We start from the raw sequence: 18,828 nt of genomic DNA on the forward strand, positions 1-18,828 counted from the left end.
CTCTAAGGTGAAGCTCATGAGGAAAAGGGGTACATGATGGTTAACATTTTGCCAGAAATGAAAAAATGTGCTCTAAACAAAGAAATACTGTTTATCAACGAAAATTTTTTTATAATTCTTTTTAAACGTTTATTCATTTTTGAGAGATAGAGAGAGACAGAGTATGAGTGGGGGAGGGGCAGAGAGAGAGGGAGACAATCTGAAGCAGGCTCCAGGCTCTGAGCTGTCAGCACAGAGCCTGATGCGGGGCTCGAACTCATTGACCTCGAGATCATGACCTGAGCCGAAGTCGGATGCTCAACCTACTGAGCCACCCACGCGCCCCTAGTTTGTCAACCAATTTTATGCAATGGACAAGGTGCAGGTACTTTCTGCCATCTCTCCTACAGAATCTTGACTTACAGAACTCCAATAGGAGCCAGTACAGGTTTTACCCTGACAGAAGAATAGGGCACGGGGTCTTATAAAGTCAAATGATACAGCTATTTTCCTGAAAGAATATCACACATTAGAAATTATTCCACAGAGGGGCATCTGGGGTGGCTCAGTCGGTTAAGCGTCTGACTTTGGCTCAGGTCATGATCTCGAGGTCAGTGAGTTTGAGCCCCGCATCAGGCTCTGTACTCTCAAGCGCAGAACCTGCTTCAGATCCTCTGTCTCCCTCTCTCTCTGCCACTCCCTCTTTCATACACACACTCTCTCTCTCAAAAATAAACAAACATTAAAAAAAAAGTATTCCACAGAAAAATAAAAAGGAGGAGCTATATAAAGACAACTTCTGTGTCCTTCCAGGACCCCGAAGAAACAGTACCGGGACTCTTTCCATCTGAATGTGCCCTGGAGTGACTCAAGTTTTTGGGGACCAAATAACATGACATTCTCCCTCACCAACAGTAAAACAGAGACATATTGAACAATGCCTGAAAGTCCTCAAAATTCCATCAATAAGTCTTTATCCCTTGAAAGGAAGAGATTGAAATTCAAAATATTTCTGAAATATAAAAAAATTTAAGCATCAGATGCTGTAACAAACAAGTTTGTGCCTCAAAGGATTTCTTTTCTAAAATAAAAACATTTCTCAGTCCTCAGGGTGATGGATGACCTGTGAACTACTTCTGGGTTTGTTTCCAAATGCAAAGCCTCCAGGGAAAGACGTTCTATGGTCCCACTAAGAAGCATTTTCTCAAAGGCACTGCTAGGGTCAGTGTCAAATAAGCAGTTCTCACTGAAGAGAAGACAAAATGTAATGAGCATCTACAGATAATACCAATACCACATTCTAAATGTTACCACAAAGGGATGAATTTCCAGTTGGAATGACAGACTTGTTAGCCACTCACCCTTTTTATCTCATGCCATTCACAGCACTCAATGCAGAATGGGTGGTATTCAGTCTCCTCTGGCTCCTTTTTCCTCAACTGTCCTTTAAATGCTGGCATCCCCCACCGTCTACCCTCTGCCACCCTCTCTTCTCAATATTGTACACTAACTCTTGACGATTTACTTACTCTCACGGATTCAGACTCGATGTATACACCATCAATTGTCATACTGCCATACTGATGTCTCTCCTAAGCCACATGCCACATTCCCAACTACCTTCTGGGCATCTTGCCCCATACTGAATGCCCAACTACCCAGTGAAGCCCACCCTTCTCCTTTGTTCATGTCCATAAACAGCACAATTCACCTGGTAATCCAAAATCAGGCTGGTTTTGGTCATCCTAAGGCCTTCCCTTTATCCTCCAATATCCAGACAATCACCAGTAATCAACACTCACTGACAAGTAAAATCATCAATTCTCTTTCTGAAAAATCTTAAAATCAGCTCCACATCATCTCTACCTGTCATTGCCTTCATCATTTCCTGTCTGGATTAGTGCTACAACTTCCTAATTGGCCTCTTTTACCTCAGTCTTATGACCTCCAATACAGTCTCCAAACTGTAGGCAGTACCATTTTGCTGTTTTTTTTTTAATTCAAATCTGATTGTGTAACTCTGCTGCCTAAAATACTTCAATAGATCCCTGATACACCATTCACTTCACTCGTGATGTTACTTCTGCTTCAAATTGTGCTGTTACCTCCTTTTTTCCTTTGTCTGCTTAATGAATTCCTTCAAGCCTCTGTGCAACTCCTCCTACAGAAAGCTACCCTACACTCTCCCGGAGTTAAGGGCTTTCCCTTCTGTGCTCCTGTGGGTCTTAGATTGCTCTCAGCATGTATGCCTCTCTCACTGTACTGTGAACCCCACAGGGCAGAACTGTGATCTTTTTAATTAATACACTCAACAAAGAAGTATGTGAAGGGAGGAAGGTGGGTGTGAAGACGGGAAGGTAGCAAGGCAAGATCTGGGCATGCTTTAACCACAATAATGGGCTACAGATGGGTATGAAACTATTACGATTTCAGGAGTAAACACCGATCGTAATTTGTAACCTTCTAAAACTAACAATGGAATTAAATTATTTGAACACTGAAAAACATTTAAATAGACTCAAAAGGACCTTAAAATCACTGTGTTAACAGTGAGTAAGACCCTATCATAGAACCATTTGAGAAAAACCCTTTACTCCTTGTTTTGTAAATAATTATAATTAACACTTTAACTGCACTCACCCTGGGATACCTCACAGTATCTGCTGTCCTATATTACAAACCATCCTAAGGCAGGAACATTCTAAGCACCCCACAGATGGCAAGAAGCCTGTTGGTACCCTGAGAAATCGACAAAGTGCCAATCTGAATGTGCCACACTTAACAGGCTCCCTGGACTCCCACCTTCTTGGACTAAGTCCTCTGCGGTATGAACTCCGTGCTCTATGAGTTTCTGGCAATCATCTAGAGGTTTAATGGTCTCCTGTTCAATGGCGTCCACCTCTTGCAGAAGGGTCACCAATCGCTCATCCAGGAGCTTCCCAAGGGTTCCCTTTAAGTCATTAAAATGCTGTTTGAGGACATCTCTGGTCTGGGATGCACTCTCTTTGATCTGAAAAGGAAGAACATAAAAACTTAGAATCTCTGAATAGGCTAATACATGGGCAGGCATCACTCAAAATCTCAAGGCACTACACAACAACCATCTTCCATTTCTTGATAAATCAAATGTGACTGATTTGCACAAACTTGCAGAAATGCATAAAACTGGCCTTCAGGTAAAACTGAATGGGCTCAAATCCTGGTTCCATCGTTCACAAACCCCGTCGATTTTGGTCACGTTAATTAAGCACTCTACACCTCAATTTCCTTAATTGTCAAATCAATGTAATGCTTACCTCATGGAGTTGCTGTAAGGATTAAATAAAAATAATCTATGTATTACACTTGGTAAAATAACTGGCACACTGATGTTCCCAAAAAATGTTAGAAAGTATTATTATCTACACAAAGTAGTTCTTGGCAACAGTATGTTTCAGTACAAAAAAATTTTAAATTAGGAGGGGATTAAGGTTCATTTTACTGAAAAGTAGTAAATAAAAGGTAGATTAGAAGGCAATTAATATATTTTTTTAATTACCTAATGGATAAAATGCCCTCATTGTGGTAAAACTAAGAATTTATTCAGAATTCAAAGAGGCTCACAGAAGGCAGAGAATGTTCATGAAAACACACCTCTGGGACAACGCTTTCATCCTTTCTGAGTCGCGTTCCTCTTCGCAAATCTCAACAAGAGGTTTATAGACCCTCTTCCCAGTAAAATGAAGAATACGTACCCTAAAGAAATTAATTCAATTTCAAAGCTACAAATTCCCTCAAATTTCAACCATGGCTTGCCTGAAACAGTAATTCTGAAACTTGGTTTGCAGAAGAATCATGTAGGCTGCCTGTTATAATTTAGACTGTAGGGCTCCATCCCAGACCTAATGATTCAGAACCTTCGAGAAGGGTAAAGGGGTATATGGATACAGTTCTCATGTTTCACAAGCACACCTGTGATTCTGCAGCCCAGACTCTGAGAAACACTGCCCTCAGGTCCACAGAGCCCAGAGTAAGGGCTGCTGTTCTGGGAGGTAGGGCAGGGAAATCTTTACAGCTCAGACATATTTTGAAAACAAACCAGTTGTCTATACAGATACAAGATTTTTTTTTTTTTTAAGAATATGGATAACACACAATTCACTCCCACTTAACAGGAAAATTCTAACAAAAGCCAAAAAGTTGAATTAAAGCAAACACATACTTACTTTGCAGATATTAGTTTCATAATGACATTATTACATTTATACTCTAACCCTTTTGCTAACTTTATCTTTGCAAGAGCATTTGAAGTCCAAGAAAATCCACAAAGCATACGACTTTAACAGTTAACAGAAATTTAAAAAGTTTCCGTTTATTCTCTAATACTAAATTTAAAAAGCAGAATACAAAATTGTTTTCCAGAAATATTCACAACCATGTAAAAACAAAAGATGCCTATGCTCAAAGAGTACAAAGAAATACAGGGAGGAAAATACAGGGACAGTCTGACGATTAGATGAAGTGGAAGGATCATGGAAATAATTTTTTCTCCTTCCAACATTAATTTAACTTACAATAGTATGTGTGAAGTGAATGAATTCCTTTTTTTTTTTTAATTTTTTTTTTAATGTTTATTCATTTTTGGAGACAGAGAGAGACAGAGCATGAGCAGGGGAGGGGCAGAGAGAGAGGGAGACACAGAATCTGAAGCAGGCTCCAGGCTCTGAGCTGTCAGCACAGAGCCTGATGCCAGACTCAAGCTCACAGACTGCGAGATCATGACCTGTGCCAAAGTCAGAAGTTTAACCAACTGAGCCACCCAGGGACCCCAAAGAATTCCTTAAATCATAAAGAAAAAGAGAGATTCGGGGCGCCTGGGTAGCGCAGTCGGTTAAGCGTCTGACTTCAGCCAGGTCACGATCTCGCGGTCCGGGAGTTCGAGCCCTGCATCAGGCTCTGGGCTGATGGCTCGGAGCCTGGAGCCTGTTTCCGATTCTGTGTCTCCCTCTCTCTCTGCCCCTCCCCCGTTCATGCTCTGTCTCTCTCTGTCCCAAAAATAAATAAACGTTGAAAAAAAAAAAAAAGAAAGAAAAAGAGAGATTCTGGGCGTCTGGGTGGCTCAGTCGGTTGAGCAGCCGACTTCAGCTCAGGTCATGATCTCGCAGTCCGTGAGTTCAAGCCCCGCGTCGGGCTCTGTGCTGACAGCTAGGAGCCTGGAGCCTACTTCAGATTCTGTGTCTTCCTCTCTCTGGCCCTCCCCCGTTCATGCTATGTCTCTCTCTGTCTCAAAAATAAATAAACATTAAAAAAAAAAATTTTTTTTTTTAAAAGGAAAAAGAGAGATTCTAATTTAAGTTTGTTGATCACTGTCTGTGCAGTTACTAAGGAACTTCTATGAAATTAGCCCAAGCCAAGGTTGAAGAAAAAAAAAAAAAAAAAAGGGAGGGAGCCATATTCAAAATGTACTTGATTTGCTTCATGAGTCACCTGTGGGATCTTTAAGACTCAGGCCCTAACATACATAGCACCAGGGAAATAAATGTTGCTGAATAAAAATGAAGTTAATCATGTACATTTTTAAGACCTTTTTTAAGGAACTAGGGAAAGAATGCCTTATGATTTTGATGTATCACCTGAATGCTGTTAGAAATGCAGACTCTTGGGGCGCCTGGGTGGCTCAGTCAGTTAAGCGTCCGACTTCAGCTCAGGTCATGATCTCACAGTTTGAGTTCAAGCCCTCATCGGACTTGGTGGTAGTGGCTCAGAGCCTGGAGCCTGTTTCGGATTCTGTGTCTCCCTCTCTCTCTGCCCCTCCCCCGTTCATGCTCTGTCTCTCTCTGTCTCAAAAATAAATAAAAACATTAAAAAAAAAAAAAAAAAGAAAGAAAGAAATGCAGACTCTTAGGCCCCACCAAGAACCACAGAATCAGAACCTACGTTTTAAACAAGATCCCTAGGTGAATCATGACAGACCTTACAGATTCCAAAATAAATGAAGATAACATGTCAAAACCCTGTAGTACAGTTCACACTCCCAGCACCAAGAGGAAATTCTGCAGTTGAGAAGTATACCAATGAGGTCCTGTCTCACTCTTTAACGGATACTGCACACACAGGAAGTGCATTGGTTAGGTAAAGTCAATTTCCTCTTTAGAAAGAATTCAAAAGCTCCTTCAACTGTTTCAGAGGCCAAATATGTTTTGTTTTTACTTCAGAACCTCAGAGGGGGGAAAAAAAAAGGAAGTATGTGAACATAAAGCAGTGAGAGGGCCAGGGAGGGGAGACTCCACTTCCAAATCTACTTCCTAAGCTTCCATTGTAAGTGTGGTCCCTTTTGTTCACAGAATCCCAATCATTGCCGTTTCAGACCTGATACTACCTTGGCATTATTTTCTTCTCCACAAAATGGTTCCCCCCCCTTTTTTTTTTTCGAAAGAGACAGAGAGAGAGCGAGGGCCCAAGTGGGGGAGAGGGGCAGAGAAGGGGAAGAGAGAATTCCGAGCAGGTTCCATGCTCAGCGCAGAGCCCAATGGGGGGGCTCAACCCCACAACCCTGGGATCAGGACCTGCACAAAATCAAGAGTCAGATGTTCAATGGACTGAGCCACGCAGCACCCTTGAAACAGTTCATAATTTAAGCCACAGTCACCTTTTATCCAATCATGTAACTAATCAAGTTCATTTGCTTGGCTTTATGAAACTAAACAACACAGACTTGACTGCTGAGTGGTTTCTTCTTATTTGACGTGTTACCATGGTCCAACGTGTTCACCGTTAGCTCATTAACTTCACAATGACTCTAACAAGTGGGTCTCCATGGTTTACACTGAAGAGGGTGAATCTTGAAGAAATCAAATAACTTTCCCAAGGCTTCATGGTGCCAGAAACAGTCTGACTCCAAGGACCATGGTCTTTCCACTTTTCCCATTTTCAGGAGTTCCCAGGTAAACCTATAAATTATGTACTGACTAAAAACACTTCCTGCTATAACATGTATTTATCCTTTTTTTTCTTTTTAATGTTTATTTATTTCTGAGAGAGACAGAGACAGAGTGCAAGCGGGGGAGGGGCAGAGAGAGAGAGAGAGAGAGAGAGAGAGAGAGAGAGAGGGAGAGAGAGAGACACATACAGAATCTGAAAACACTCCAGGCTCCAAGCTGTCAGCACAGAGCCAAGCTGTCAGCACAGGGCTCAAGCTCACCAACTGCAAGATCATGACCTGAGCCAAAGTCGGATGCTTAACCCAGGCTCCCCTGTATTTCTTATCCTTGCATAAAGAATCGTGTGGTTGGGGGCCCTGGGTGGCTCAGTTGGTTGAGCATCAGACTCTTTTTTTTTTTTTTTAATGTGTATTTATTTTTTAGAGAGACAGACACGGAGTATGAGCGGGGGAGGGGCAGAGAGAGAGAGGAAGACACAGAATCTGAAACAGGCTCCAGGCTCTGAGCCGCCAGCACCAAGCCCAATGAGGGCTTGAACTCACAAACTGTGAAATCATGACCTGAGCTGAAGTCAGACCCTTAACCGACTGAGCCACCCAGGTGCCCTGAGCATCAGACTCATGATTTCAGCTTGTGTCACAATCCCAGGGTTGTGAGATCCAGCCCCACATGGGGCTCCACATTCAGCATGGAGCCTGCTTGAGATTCCCAACGCCCCTCACTCCATCCAGCTCCTCTCTTCAGCTCTCATGTTCTCTTTCTAAAATTAAAAAAAAAAAAAAAAGGGGGCGCCTGGGTGGCGCAGTCGGTTAGGCGTCCGACTTCAGCCAGGTCACGATCTCGCGGTCCGTGAGTTCGAGCCCCGCATCGGGCTCTGGGCTGATGGCTCAGAGCCTGGAGCCTGTTTCCGATTCTGTGTCTCCCTCTCTCTCTGCCCCTCCCCCATTCATGCTCTGTCTCTCTCTGTCCCAAAAATAAATAAACGTTGAAAAAAAAAAAAAAATTAAAAAAAAAATAAAATTAAAAAAAAAAAAAAAAAAAAGAATCATGGTAGACTACCAAACAGCCCCCAAATTCTACCTAGCCATTCTAGGGCAAAACAACTGTGGTAGTAACAAAGTACATTTAAATAGAATACAAATGATAAGCAACTCAAGGTCTCAAAAAGGAAGTTGTCATATACACTGTTTATGCTGATTAATAATATTCCAAACCAATTTTCCATCAAACCTCTACTGTAACAGACCATTAAAGTTTACTTACAAAGTTTCTACTGCAGTTTAATCTAATCCTTTAATCTAATCCTTAAACTGGGGGGGGGGGGGGGGGAGGCGCCGGGGTGGCTCAGTCAGTTAAGCGTCTGACTTCAGCTCAGGTCATGATGTCATGGTTCTTGAGTTCGAGCCCCACATCGGGCTCTGTGCTGATGGCTCAGAGCCTGGAGCCTGCTTCGGATTCTGTGTCTCCCTCTCTCTCTATCCCTCCCCGACTAGTGTCCTGTCTCTCAAAATAAATAAATGTAAAAAAAAAAAAAATTTTTTTTTAATAAAAATTAAAAAAAAAATTTTTTTTAACTAGGTTTCACACCCAGCACAGAGCCCAACCAGGGCTTGAACTCACAACCCTGAGATCAAGACATGAGCTAAGATCAAGTTGAATGCTTAATTGAGTGTCCCCTAAGCAACTGTGATTTTTTTTTCAAGTTTATTTATTTTTGAGAGAGAGAGAGAGAGAGAGAGAGAGAATGCAAGCAGGGGAGGGGCAGAGAGAGAGAGAGGAAGAGACAGAGAATGCCAAGCAGGCTTTGCACTGTCAGCCCAGAGCCTAACTCAGGGCTTGAACTCACAAACCGTGAGATCATGACCTAAGCCAAAACCAAGAGCAGGACACTCAACCAACTGAGCCACCCAGACTCCACCAAGCAACTGTATTTTTAATGTTTTAACATGAGGATGAGTTCACAAAATGCCAAAAAGTCATCAAGTTTACGTATCAATACTAAGGCTTGCAAAAGCCTAGTAAATGCATACTTCATAGCCCTCCAAGATAACAGAGACTGATATATTTTCCTCATGAGTTTAGATACTAAAAAGGTTATAAAACCTATGTAGAATGCGACTTAAAACATCTGTGGTCTTCAGTGGCAATATACAGTTGCTACATCAATATAATGTAAAACAATATGATATAATAAATATAATAGCATATTTCAGAAAATTAAGAAATTGAAATCTCCTCCATCTCCTCTAAAACAATTTTGACTTTATAGAAGAAAATAATTTTTATCCTCCAAGTTTAGTTTCCCAATTAACAAACAAGCAACTAAAACTCTTTTGTTATTTTTTTAAAAGGTTTTATTTTTTTTTTTAATTTTTTTTTTTTTAACGTTTTTATTTATTTTTGAGACAGAGACAGAGCATGAATGGGGGAGGGGCAGAGAGAGAGGGAGACACAGAATTGGAAACAGGCTCCAGGCTCTGAGCCATCAGCCCAGAGCCCGACGCGGGGCTCGAACTCACGGACCGTGAGATCGTGACCTGAGCCGGAGTCGGACGCTTAACCGACTGAGCCACCCAGGCGCCCCTAAAAGGTTTTATTTTTAAGTAATTTCTACACCCAACATGGGGCTTGAACTCACAATCCTCAGACTGAGGAAACATGTTCCACTGACTAGGCCAACCAGGCACCCCAAAATTATTTTAAAATTAGGGACTGGCTTTGAACACTTAGCTGAAGAACATAACGATCAAAAATAAGATATAAAATAGTCCACTGGAATTGGAAAAGCTAACCACAATGTTTCTTCTCAATTCATGTGAAATGTACTGCATCAGCCACTTGTCTTTGCACGGACACCAAGATATCAGTCACTGAAAATAATAATGATGATGGCAATAATAATACAGCAACAACAGCGATCATCTGCTGAACACCTACTGTGTGCCAGGTACTTACAGCCATGGTCTCATTTAAATGCTACCACAACCCTGTGAAGAAAGCATCTGCAGATAAGTATCATAGTGGAGTCAGAGAGATAAACATGTCCACATCACAAAGCGAGTAAAGTGACAGAGAATTTGAATTGCATGACTCACTTACGGACTCATAAGTGCCGCTACATTTCCTCCTTGCCTCTCTTAGAGTTAGGCGCTTTTTTTTTTTTTTTAATATCTATTTGAGAACATTCAGAAACATTTATTAGTGGTCCCCAGGGAACCAAGAACCACACGTCCTGATACTCTATCTTTGTTCAGTCCCCGAGAGTACGGGCTGGGCTGTGACATGCACTTGCAGGCATAAGTGCACAGTGGAACTAAAGCTGTGTCAGTTTCAGGTCTCAGCCTTTAGAAGCTCTGACAACTGCTGCTTCTGCACTTTTGAGGGTCTTGAGCCACTCCTTTGTAAAGAGTGGAAAGAGGAGAGAAGCGGGAAGGAAGGGAGGAGAGAGGGAGACTAGCATCCAGGCCCAGCCATGACAGCATTCCAACTGAGTCCCACTGCCACTAAGGCTCCTAACAGGTAAGTGAACGTTCTTTCTTGAACTTTCCAGTCTTAGCTACCATCTGACTGCAATTACACGAGTGTCGCCAGCAAAACTGGAAGAAGTGCCCACCCCAGTCCCAGTCAATCCCCAGAACAGTAAGCAAATAAGATTGTTTTTTAAGCCGTTACACTTAGGCATAGTTTATTATGTAACAACAAATAACCAAACTGTATGATAACACAAATTTAATTCTTGATTATCTGCATTAATGAATCAAGACCATGAATAATCTAAAAAGAATGTCTGCAAAATTACACCCACATCATTCATAAAGGCACTTATTCAGCATTTATTGAAGTCTAATATGTGCCAGGAGCTGGGGTTATAAAGATGAATAAAGCATGGGCCTGACCTCAAAAAAACTGTCATTCTGGTAAAAGAGATAGTTGCATGCACACGTAACTATAATAAAATGTATTAAGTTCTTACGTAAGTGGGATGGCCACAAACTGCCATCTACACTCAAAAACAGCATTCTGCTGGGAAACACAGTAGGAGACATTTGAAGAAGCAGGGAATGTCTCCTTGAATAACAATAATATTCAGTGGTATTATTATTATGGCTAATATTTATGAAGTGCTTTATATGTCCCAGGCATTGTGCTAAGCAATTTAAATACATTGCTCATTTGAATTCCCACATTGGCCAAGCAAAGTAGGTACTATCTTTATCCTCACCATACAGATAAGAAAAGTGAGGATCAGAAAAGATAAGCTTCTCGGGGCGCCTGGGTGGCTCAGTCTAAGTGTCCAACTCTGGCTCAGGTCATGACCTTGTGGTTCATGGGTTCAAGCCCTGCATCAGGCTCTGTGCTGACAGCTCAGAGCCCAGAGCCTGCTTCGGATTCTGTCTCTCTTGGAAAGAAAAAAAAAAAAAAGAATAAATATTAAATATATATATATTAAAAAAAAAGTTTCTCAAGGTCTCATGGCTAATAGGAGCAAATGCTAGCAAAGTAAAATAACTGCAAATATTGATAACCCTCAATAAAAGCCTGTCCTACATTTGGTTGACTTTTTAGATCATAAATTAGCCAGATTAACCAGATTTATAGCAATAAGTAGTTTTTCTCTATCAAAATTATACATACACTACATTTACACCGAAAACAACATCTACACAGAGAAAACCTGGGCACCTCTGTGACATTCACACACTCTGTAATTAACATCACTGATTTTAACATTGTTGATTCAGAAGGCATGCTTTATTTTATTTTTTTAATTTTATTTTAGAGAGTGAGAGAGCGAGCAGGGTAGCAGGAGAGAAAGGATCTTAAGTAGGCTCCATGCTTAGTGCAGGGCCTGACCTGGGGCTTGATCCCATGAACCATAAGATTATGACCTAGGCTGAAATCAAGAGCCGGATGCTTAAACAACTAAGCCACCCAGGTGCCTTCAGAGTGCCATGTTTAAAAACAACTTGTTGGGGCATCTCGGTGGCTCAGTTGGTTAAGCATCCAACTTTGGCTCAGGTCATGATCTCGTGGTCCGTGAGTTCGAGCCCCGCGTCAGGCTCTGTGCTGACAGCTCAGAGCCTGGAGCCTGCTTCGGATTCTGTTTCCCTCTCTCTCTCTCTCTCTACCCCTCCCCCACTTACACTCTGTCTCTTTCTGCCTCTCAAAAATAAAGAAACGTAAGAAAAAAAAATTTTTTTTTAAATGTGTGAAAAGAATTGAGAAAATATGTTTGAAAGCCAATGTAAACACGTGGTCTTTTGCACACAAATATGTGTGCAGCTTTTTTCTTCCCCCTTGGCTGTTGGTTAGTTTTGCTTCTAGAGCGTCACTTCCAGTATTCTGGCATACCTACGTCAATACAGCTTTAGCCTACCAACAAATGCTCCCTAAGTTGCTAAATGTTCCATATAAAACTAACCAAAAGGAAAAAAAAATGAATATGAAGTTGTATATACAGTAGTCTCTCAGTTTTGCAAAATAATATGCCTAGAAGGATACACCAAAATGTTAACAGTGGTTGACTGTAAGTAGTAGAATTATAGGTTATTTTAAAATTAGTTCATCTGTTCTTGGTTTTCCCCAGCTCTAGATTTAACCTTTTCTTAGGACACTATGATCACTACTACTGTAGTAACATCATTTTCAGTCAGAGTTTTGGACTGTTTTGAAAATGGGTAACAGAAGGGGAAGTGGGAGATAAAAGAAGCAATGATAGCTTTCTTTTCTTTGCTAAGCTACTAAAGACTTCCTGCCCTGCTTTTCTGAAATGACTTTTTCCTCCCCACTGAGTTCTAGATCTGTCCCAGTCTTTAGTATGCTATGCGTTTTCAAACCCTGTGGAAATAATGATCTATAGAGGACATGGTATTATGCATTAAGAATATCAAGACTGCTAGTTAAATCAAAAAATTATCTGAACTGACAGCTCAGAGCCTGGAGCCTGCTTCAGATTCTGTCTCCGTCTCTCTCTGCCCCTCCCTGGCTTGTGCCCTCTCTATCTCTCAAAAATAAACAAACTTAAAAATTTTTTTTTTTTTAAATTAACAAACCTATGCTATCTCGATGTTTGTTTTGTTTTGTTGTTTTTTTAAAGTAGGCTCTACAACCAATGCAGGGCTCAAATTCAGAAACCCAAGATCAAGTTCACATGCCCTACCAGCTAAGCCAGCCAGCCTCCCCTCAAACAATGTTTTAACCTTGAGGATAAAGGACAGCAATTTTTAACAACACACCTATGGGTTTAAACTAGGAAAATCAGTAGAGGGCTCGGGGTGCCTGGTTGGCTCAGTTGGTTCAGTGTCTGAGTCTTGATTTCAGTTCAGGTCATGATCCCACAGTCTTGGAATGGAGCCCCGAGAGGGGAGTATGCCTCAATTTTTAATGTGCATGCATATCATACCTGACAATCTTGTGCAAGTACAGATTATGATTCAGTAGGTCTGGGCAGGGCCTGATTGCTATATTCTTCATAAGCTCTCAGGTCAAGAACCACATCTGTGGTAGCGAGGATCAAAAGGACACCACTGTGGGGCGCCTGGGTGGCTCAGTCGGTTGAGTCTCTGACTTTGGCTCAGGCTGTTATCTCACATTTCGTGAGTTCGAGCCCTGCATCAGGCTTGCTGCTGTCAGCGTGGAGACTACTTGGGATCCTCCGTTCCCCTCTCTCTGACCTCATCCACTCAGGCTCTTTGTCTTTCTCAAAAATAAACAAACATTAAAAAAACAAAGGACACCACTGTCCAGAGCTATGCAGGGTCCTCACCAGAGTATCTTAATTAGGTAACAAGATCTGGCCCTCTATTCTCAAAGAACAGAGACTTGCTTTCATCAATGCCCCAAGAGACACTGAATCATACCAAAAGGCACATGAAGGGGATGCCTGGCTGGCTCAGTCAGTAGAACAGAGCACAACTAACTCCTGATCTCAGGGTCTTGTGTTCAACCCCGAGGTCACAGATTACTTAAACAAACAAATCAATCTTAAAAAAAAAAAAAAAAAAAAAAAAAAGGTATATGAAGGCCAACATGTTCACTTTCTAGCATGCATTATAACTGTACACAGGCTAGAAAATTGGTATTTCTCACTGTAGGCCCCTCCCGTACCTCAAACTAATCCATCCCCCTTTATCACATACAACGATGGAGTTTCTGGACCTGCAAAGCTTAAGGACCAGGCCCCAGACAGTGGCAATGTCATCAAGGCAGTGTCACTCTGTGAGGCACATCTGACTGGCCAGATGACATCACTATGTGACATCTTGATCAGCTATCTCTACTTACAACAAGCAGGAAAACCAACCCTGCAGAAATAAACAAGTGAGGAAAAACACAATGGAAGTGAAATCTGAAAATGAATACACACGGATTTAGGTGTTTCGTATTTGTTTTGTTTTTAGGGGTAACAGTCCCAAGACCCACCAACAAAGGGAAGAGTAAATCCATGAGAGCACTAGTCTGTTTCCCTAGCCACAGTATTTCTAAGACCTAGAAGTATCTCTGAGCCACAGCAGGCACCTAATAAATATTTACTGATGAATGAACAAATGAGTATTTAAGGAGAGTGGGAGTTAATTTCTCTGGCATTTACATCTTAGTACCAAGGATTCCAGGGAACTATAGAGAATTATTCTTAATGATTTCAACATCAGTTAGGCCAGGCTGGCTGTAAACATCATCTGATTTCCTGAAGACAATGAACATACCTCTCTAGTCTTTAACTTATTTAAACAGCAAGAGTTATAGAGTACCCGTGCATTCCTACACAGAACTTCCTTTTCTGTAAAGACAGAGGGTAGGGCCTAAACTAACCACAAGAGGAGAAACTGCTACATGCTGGCAGTTGTTTCTGACAGAATAACAAAATATTTTTACTCTTCTTCCTTCTAGATTTTCATAGACATGATTTCTTAACATGAGACAAACTTCGTAAGACATTTTTTTTTGTTATGTTTTAATTTATTTTTGAGAGAGAGAGAGGGGAGGGGCAGAGAGAAAGAGGGTCAGAGGATACAACAGGACTCTCCACTGATAATAACAGCAAGGCTGACATGGGGCTCGAACTCACAAACTGTGAGATCATGACCTGAGCCGCAAGTCAGATGCTTAACCGACTGAGCCACCCAGGCACCCCTTCGTGAGAGATTTTTAAAGGGTAAGAAACAAAAGAAAAAATAAAAAGTGCTCAAAAGTGTGTTAAGCAAAGGGTTACCATACAGCCCAGCAATTCCTAAGTATATACTGAAAGAACTGACCATGTATCCACATAAAAACCTGTACATGAATGTTCACAGCAACAGTATTCATAATAGCCAAAAAGTGAAAGCAATCCAAGTATCTATCAATTGATGAATGTATAACTAAAATGTGGTATATCCACGCAACAAATGTTATTCAGCCATAAAAAGGATTGAAGTATCGATAACGTGCTACCACAAGGATGAACCTTGTAAACACTGTGCTAAGTCAAAGAAGCCAGTCACAAGGGGCCACATACTGTATGATTCCATCCACACGAAATGTTCTGAAGAGGCAAATCCAAATAGAGAAAGTAGTTTACTGGCTGTCAGGGACAGAGGGAGTGATACCTCACAGGGAGAAGATTTCTTTTTGGGGTGATGAAAATGTTCTGGAATTAGTGGTGATGGTTGCACAACTTTGCAAATATACTAAAAAATGCTGAATTGTACATTTTAAGGCATGAATTTTATGGTATGTAAATTATATATCAATAAAAAATCATACACCAAAAGGAAACAAAACCAATGAATAAAAAAATATACACAAAGGGGAGGATCTCTCCTCTGTGCTCATCCTTCCCCCATACAAAATCTTTGACTAAAAAGCCAAATATGGGGCGCCTGGGTGGCGCAGTCGGTTAAGCGTCCGACTTCAGCCAGGTCACGATCTCGCAGTCCGTGAGTTCGAGCCCCGCGTCAGGCTCTGGGCTGATGGCTCGGAGCCTGGAGCCTGTTTCCGATTCTGTGTCTCCCTCTCTCTGTGGCCCTCCCCCGTTCATGCTCTGTCTCTCTCTGTCCCAAAAATAAATAAACGTTGAAAAAAAAAAATTTTTAAAAAGCCAAATATTATGTAGTTATTCTGAAAATGACTGGGACCCTAAAAATACCCTAGCCACTAAACAAAAGCAGCTGCTTATTTTGATAACATTTTTGTAACACAGACTTTCCTTAAAATGCAAGTTGACAGAGGGCTTATTCTACAAACCCAAACATATACAGTCCACTAGAATTAGCTTTGAGGGGAGACGCCTTGTAACTGGGACTGGCACAAAACACATTCCAGTTCACAAGAGAGAAAACTACGCTATTAGTCTAGTCAGAAGGCAGCGTCACCAGGAACCTGTGATGGATGTTCTCTTGGTGTTTTCTGTCTCAAGTCTGACACAATGGGCCTCAAAAAACAAAACAAAAACCCATACTGAACTACACCAAATTGCAGGAAAGTATGTCCTGTATTTAAATGATTGGATATAAAAATTAAAAGAATATAGGCCTGGAAACTGAATTCTAACCCAATCAGAATGGGATCATACTAAATTTGTTAAGTGAATTCAATATTACACAAGAAATTAGTAAGTACTACTCCCAGGTGCTAAACTCATTCTTTTAGCGTCAACACTACTGTTTCTTAGTTGCAGATGAGTTAAACAAAAGTCCTGCTCATATATAAGATATCTTAACTGGCTTAAACATTAGTCAAATAATAAGAGAGACACTTTAATCTCTTTCAAAACAATGAACCTCTATTTCAAAATAGCAGAAGGAATAAGGCAGATGTTTTCAAGTGGAAATCAAGATGAATGCATTGGAAGGCCATAAAAAGCATTCACCAGACTGGTGAAACCATATCTAAATTTTGCTCCCAGTTTTACTACTAGGCTACAAATAATGCCTGGCCTACAGGAGCTCTATAAGGTTTATTTGTTTTTTGTTGTTGTTTTTTAAAGTTTATTTGAGAGAGAGAGAGAAGAAGGGGAGGGGCAGAGAGAAGGAGAGACAGAACCCCAAACAGAATCCCACCATGGGGCTCGAACCCACAGGAACCCCTGAGATCATAGCCTGAGCTAAGATCAAGAGTTGGATGCTTAACCGACTGAGCCACCCAGGAGCCCCTACAAGGTTTTAAAATATATATAAAACCTAGAGTATGTTGAATATCCGTAGTGAGGAAATATCCAAAGGCATTGTTATCATAGCACTTTTTACCAGTTGTACATTTTCAGATTCTGCGCAGCATGGGAGTTACTAGGATAACAATATAGATTAATATCAAGTGTGATGTAGAAAAATCCCATTCACCCAAATGATTCCACTCAGATGGAACCCATTCACTCACACAGCATTTACTAAGGACCTGCGTGACTAGTAGCTTGAGGATTATCTGTCCTAGTAACACATTGGCAGTGGGTTGTATCTTCTATGTTCCAGGGTGTTCCTTTATCTTTGATAACCATGTCCCCATTGAACAGATAAAACTGTCACTTGAAAGTATATTTAGCTTCGCCTTTCAGCACTCCTTTCTTTAAATCTGTTTTTCCATTTCCCTACACTTTTGTATTCTTTCCTTCAAGTATTCTGATCTCCTTTTGCCCTTCCAACATAACTCCGCCTTAAATTCTAAACCATATAGAATAGCGTTCTGCTAAAGGCTTTTTTTTTTTTAATGCATCCAAGGTTATATGAGACATTAAGTACTACTAATCCCATTCATTTGGTGTTAACTCAATTGCTTCTCAATCATCCTCTGTCTCTGTGTCTTCAATCCTCCCCTTCCAATATCCTCCCCAGGCTCTCTAAAATCAGTCTCCATCCCCATGACAGGTTTTCCCAAAGAATCCCCACCTCCCCCAGCGCTCCACGGTCCTCACTGCCCTCTCCTCTGTGACGCCCTCGGGTTTTGCTCTGCTCTCCCTCTCCCCAACCTCGGACCCCACCCCTATCCCCAACACCGCCACCACAGGGTTTAGGGAACGCTCCTCACACTCTCCCGCGATCCCCCAAAGTTGTCTCTTCCCCTTAAGACTCCCCACTACCGCACCCCACCCCCCCGGCAGCACCCACCTCCCTCGTTCCCAGACCCTGCTGGGCCTCCCGCACCTTCAGAGCCCCCTCCCTTCTCCCTTCAGAGTTTTCGGACACTCGCGCCCCTCCGTCCCTCCTGGCCTCCACCCACCCGCCGGGCACCCCGAGCCCTCCCCGGGGCCCTCGGCGCCCCTACGGGCGCGGCCCTCCGACCTGCCTCTGCGCCTCCCGCAGCCCCTGCAGCCTCTGGCCCAGCTCCCGCCGGTAGCTCTGCGCCGCCTCCACGTTCTCGCGGGCCTCCTGCAGCAGCTGCTCCGGCTCCAGCTCCATCGCCCCCTCGTCCGGCCGCGCGGCCGGCGGCTGCGGGCGCGGTTTCCCCACTGAACCGGGCGCCGGCGAGCGGCCCCGCGCGACCACGCGCAGGCGGAAGCGCCGCCCCGCCCCGCCCCACGGCCGCCTTGATTGACAGCCGCGCCGGCGCCCGGCGCGACCCGCCTCCGGGTCCCAGCGCCGCCCGCCTCCAGTCGCACCGCGCAATGACCGCGTGCACGCGCAGCCCCTGGCTGTGGTGCTTCCTCCAGACACGCGTGGGGTCAGGGAAGGATTAGTAAGGACACTTCGCGGGGTGCTTTCCACATCTTATCTCATTCTGGCCTCCCTGCCAGCCCCCCTTTGTGTCTCCATTTCACGAAGGAAGAGACGGGCTGAGAGGGAAATCAACTTTCTCGAGATTTCAGCCCAGATGGCTCTTAAATCGTCCTTGTCCTACCTCCTAAGCAAAGGAGCGTCCCTGCAGCGGCTTACTATGAACCAGGCACCACGCTCAGAGGGTCAGACGAGAGCCCCACCGTCCAGAAGCTCGCAGACTAATGAGGGAGCCAAGGCGA

The 18,828-nt window shown here is 42.7% G+C and overlaps 1 protein-coding gene across 2 annotated transcripts in view; it reads right to left on the minus strand.

The window, feature by feature from the left end:
- CRLF3 (cytokine receptor like factor 3) overlaps positions 1 to 18,336 on the minus strand; it is a 43,531-nt gene extending 25,195 nt beyond the window's left edge. For both annotated transcript variants that reach the window (XM_030295375.1, XM_030295374.1), the window contains exons 1-2: positions 18,155 to 18,336; positions 2,782 to 2,989 (exon numbers count right to left, since the gene is read on the minus strand). In XM_030295375.1, the coding sequence (XP_030151235.1) occupies positions 2,782 to 2,989; positions 18,155 to 18,271 (325 nt within the window). In that variant the 5' untranslated portion in view covers positions 18,272 to 18,336. The remainder of the gene's footprint in view (positions 1 to 2,781; positions 2,990 to 18,154) is intronic.
- Between the last annotated feature and the right edge of the window lie 492 nt (positions 18,337 to 18,828).

Source organism: Lynx canadensis, chromosome E1, assembly GCF_007474595.2.
Source record: "Lynx canadensis isolate LIC74 chromosome E1, mLynCan4.pri.v2, whole genome shotgun sequence".
NCBI lineage: Eukaryota > Metazoa > Chordata > Mammalia > Carnivora > Felidae > Lynx > Lynx canadensis.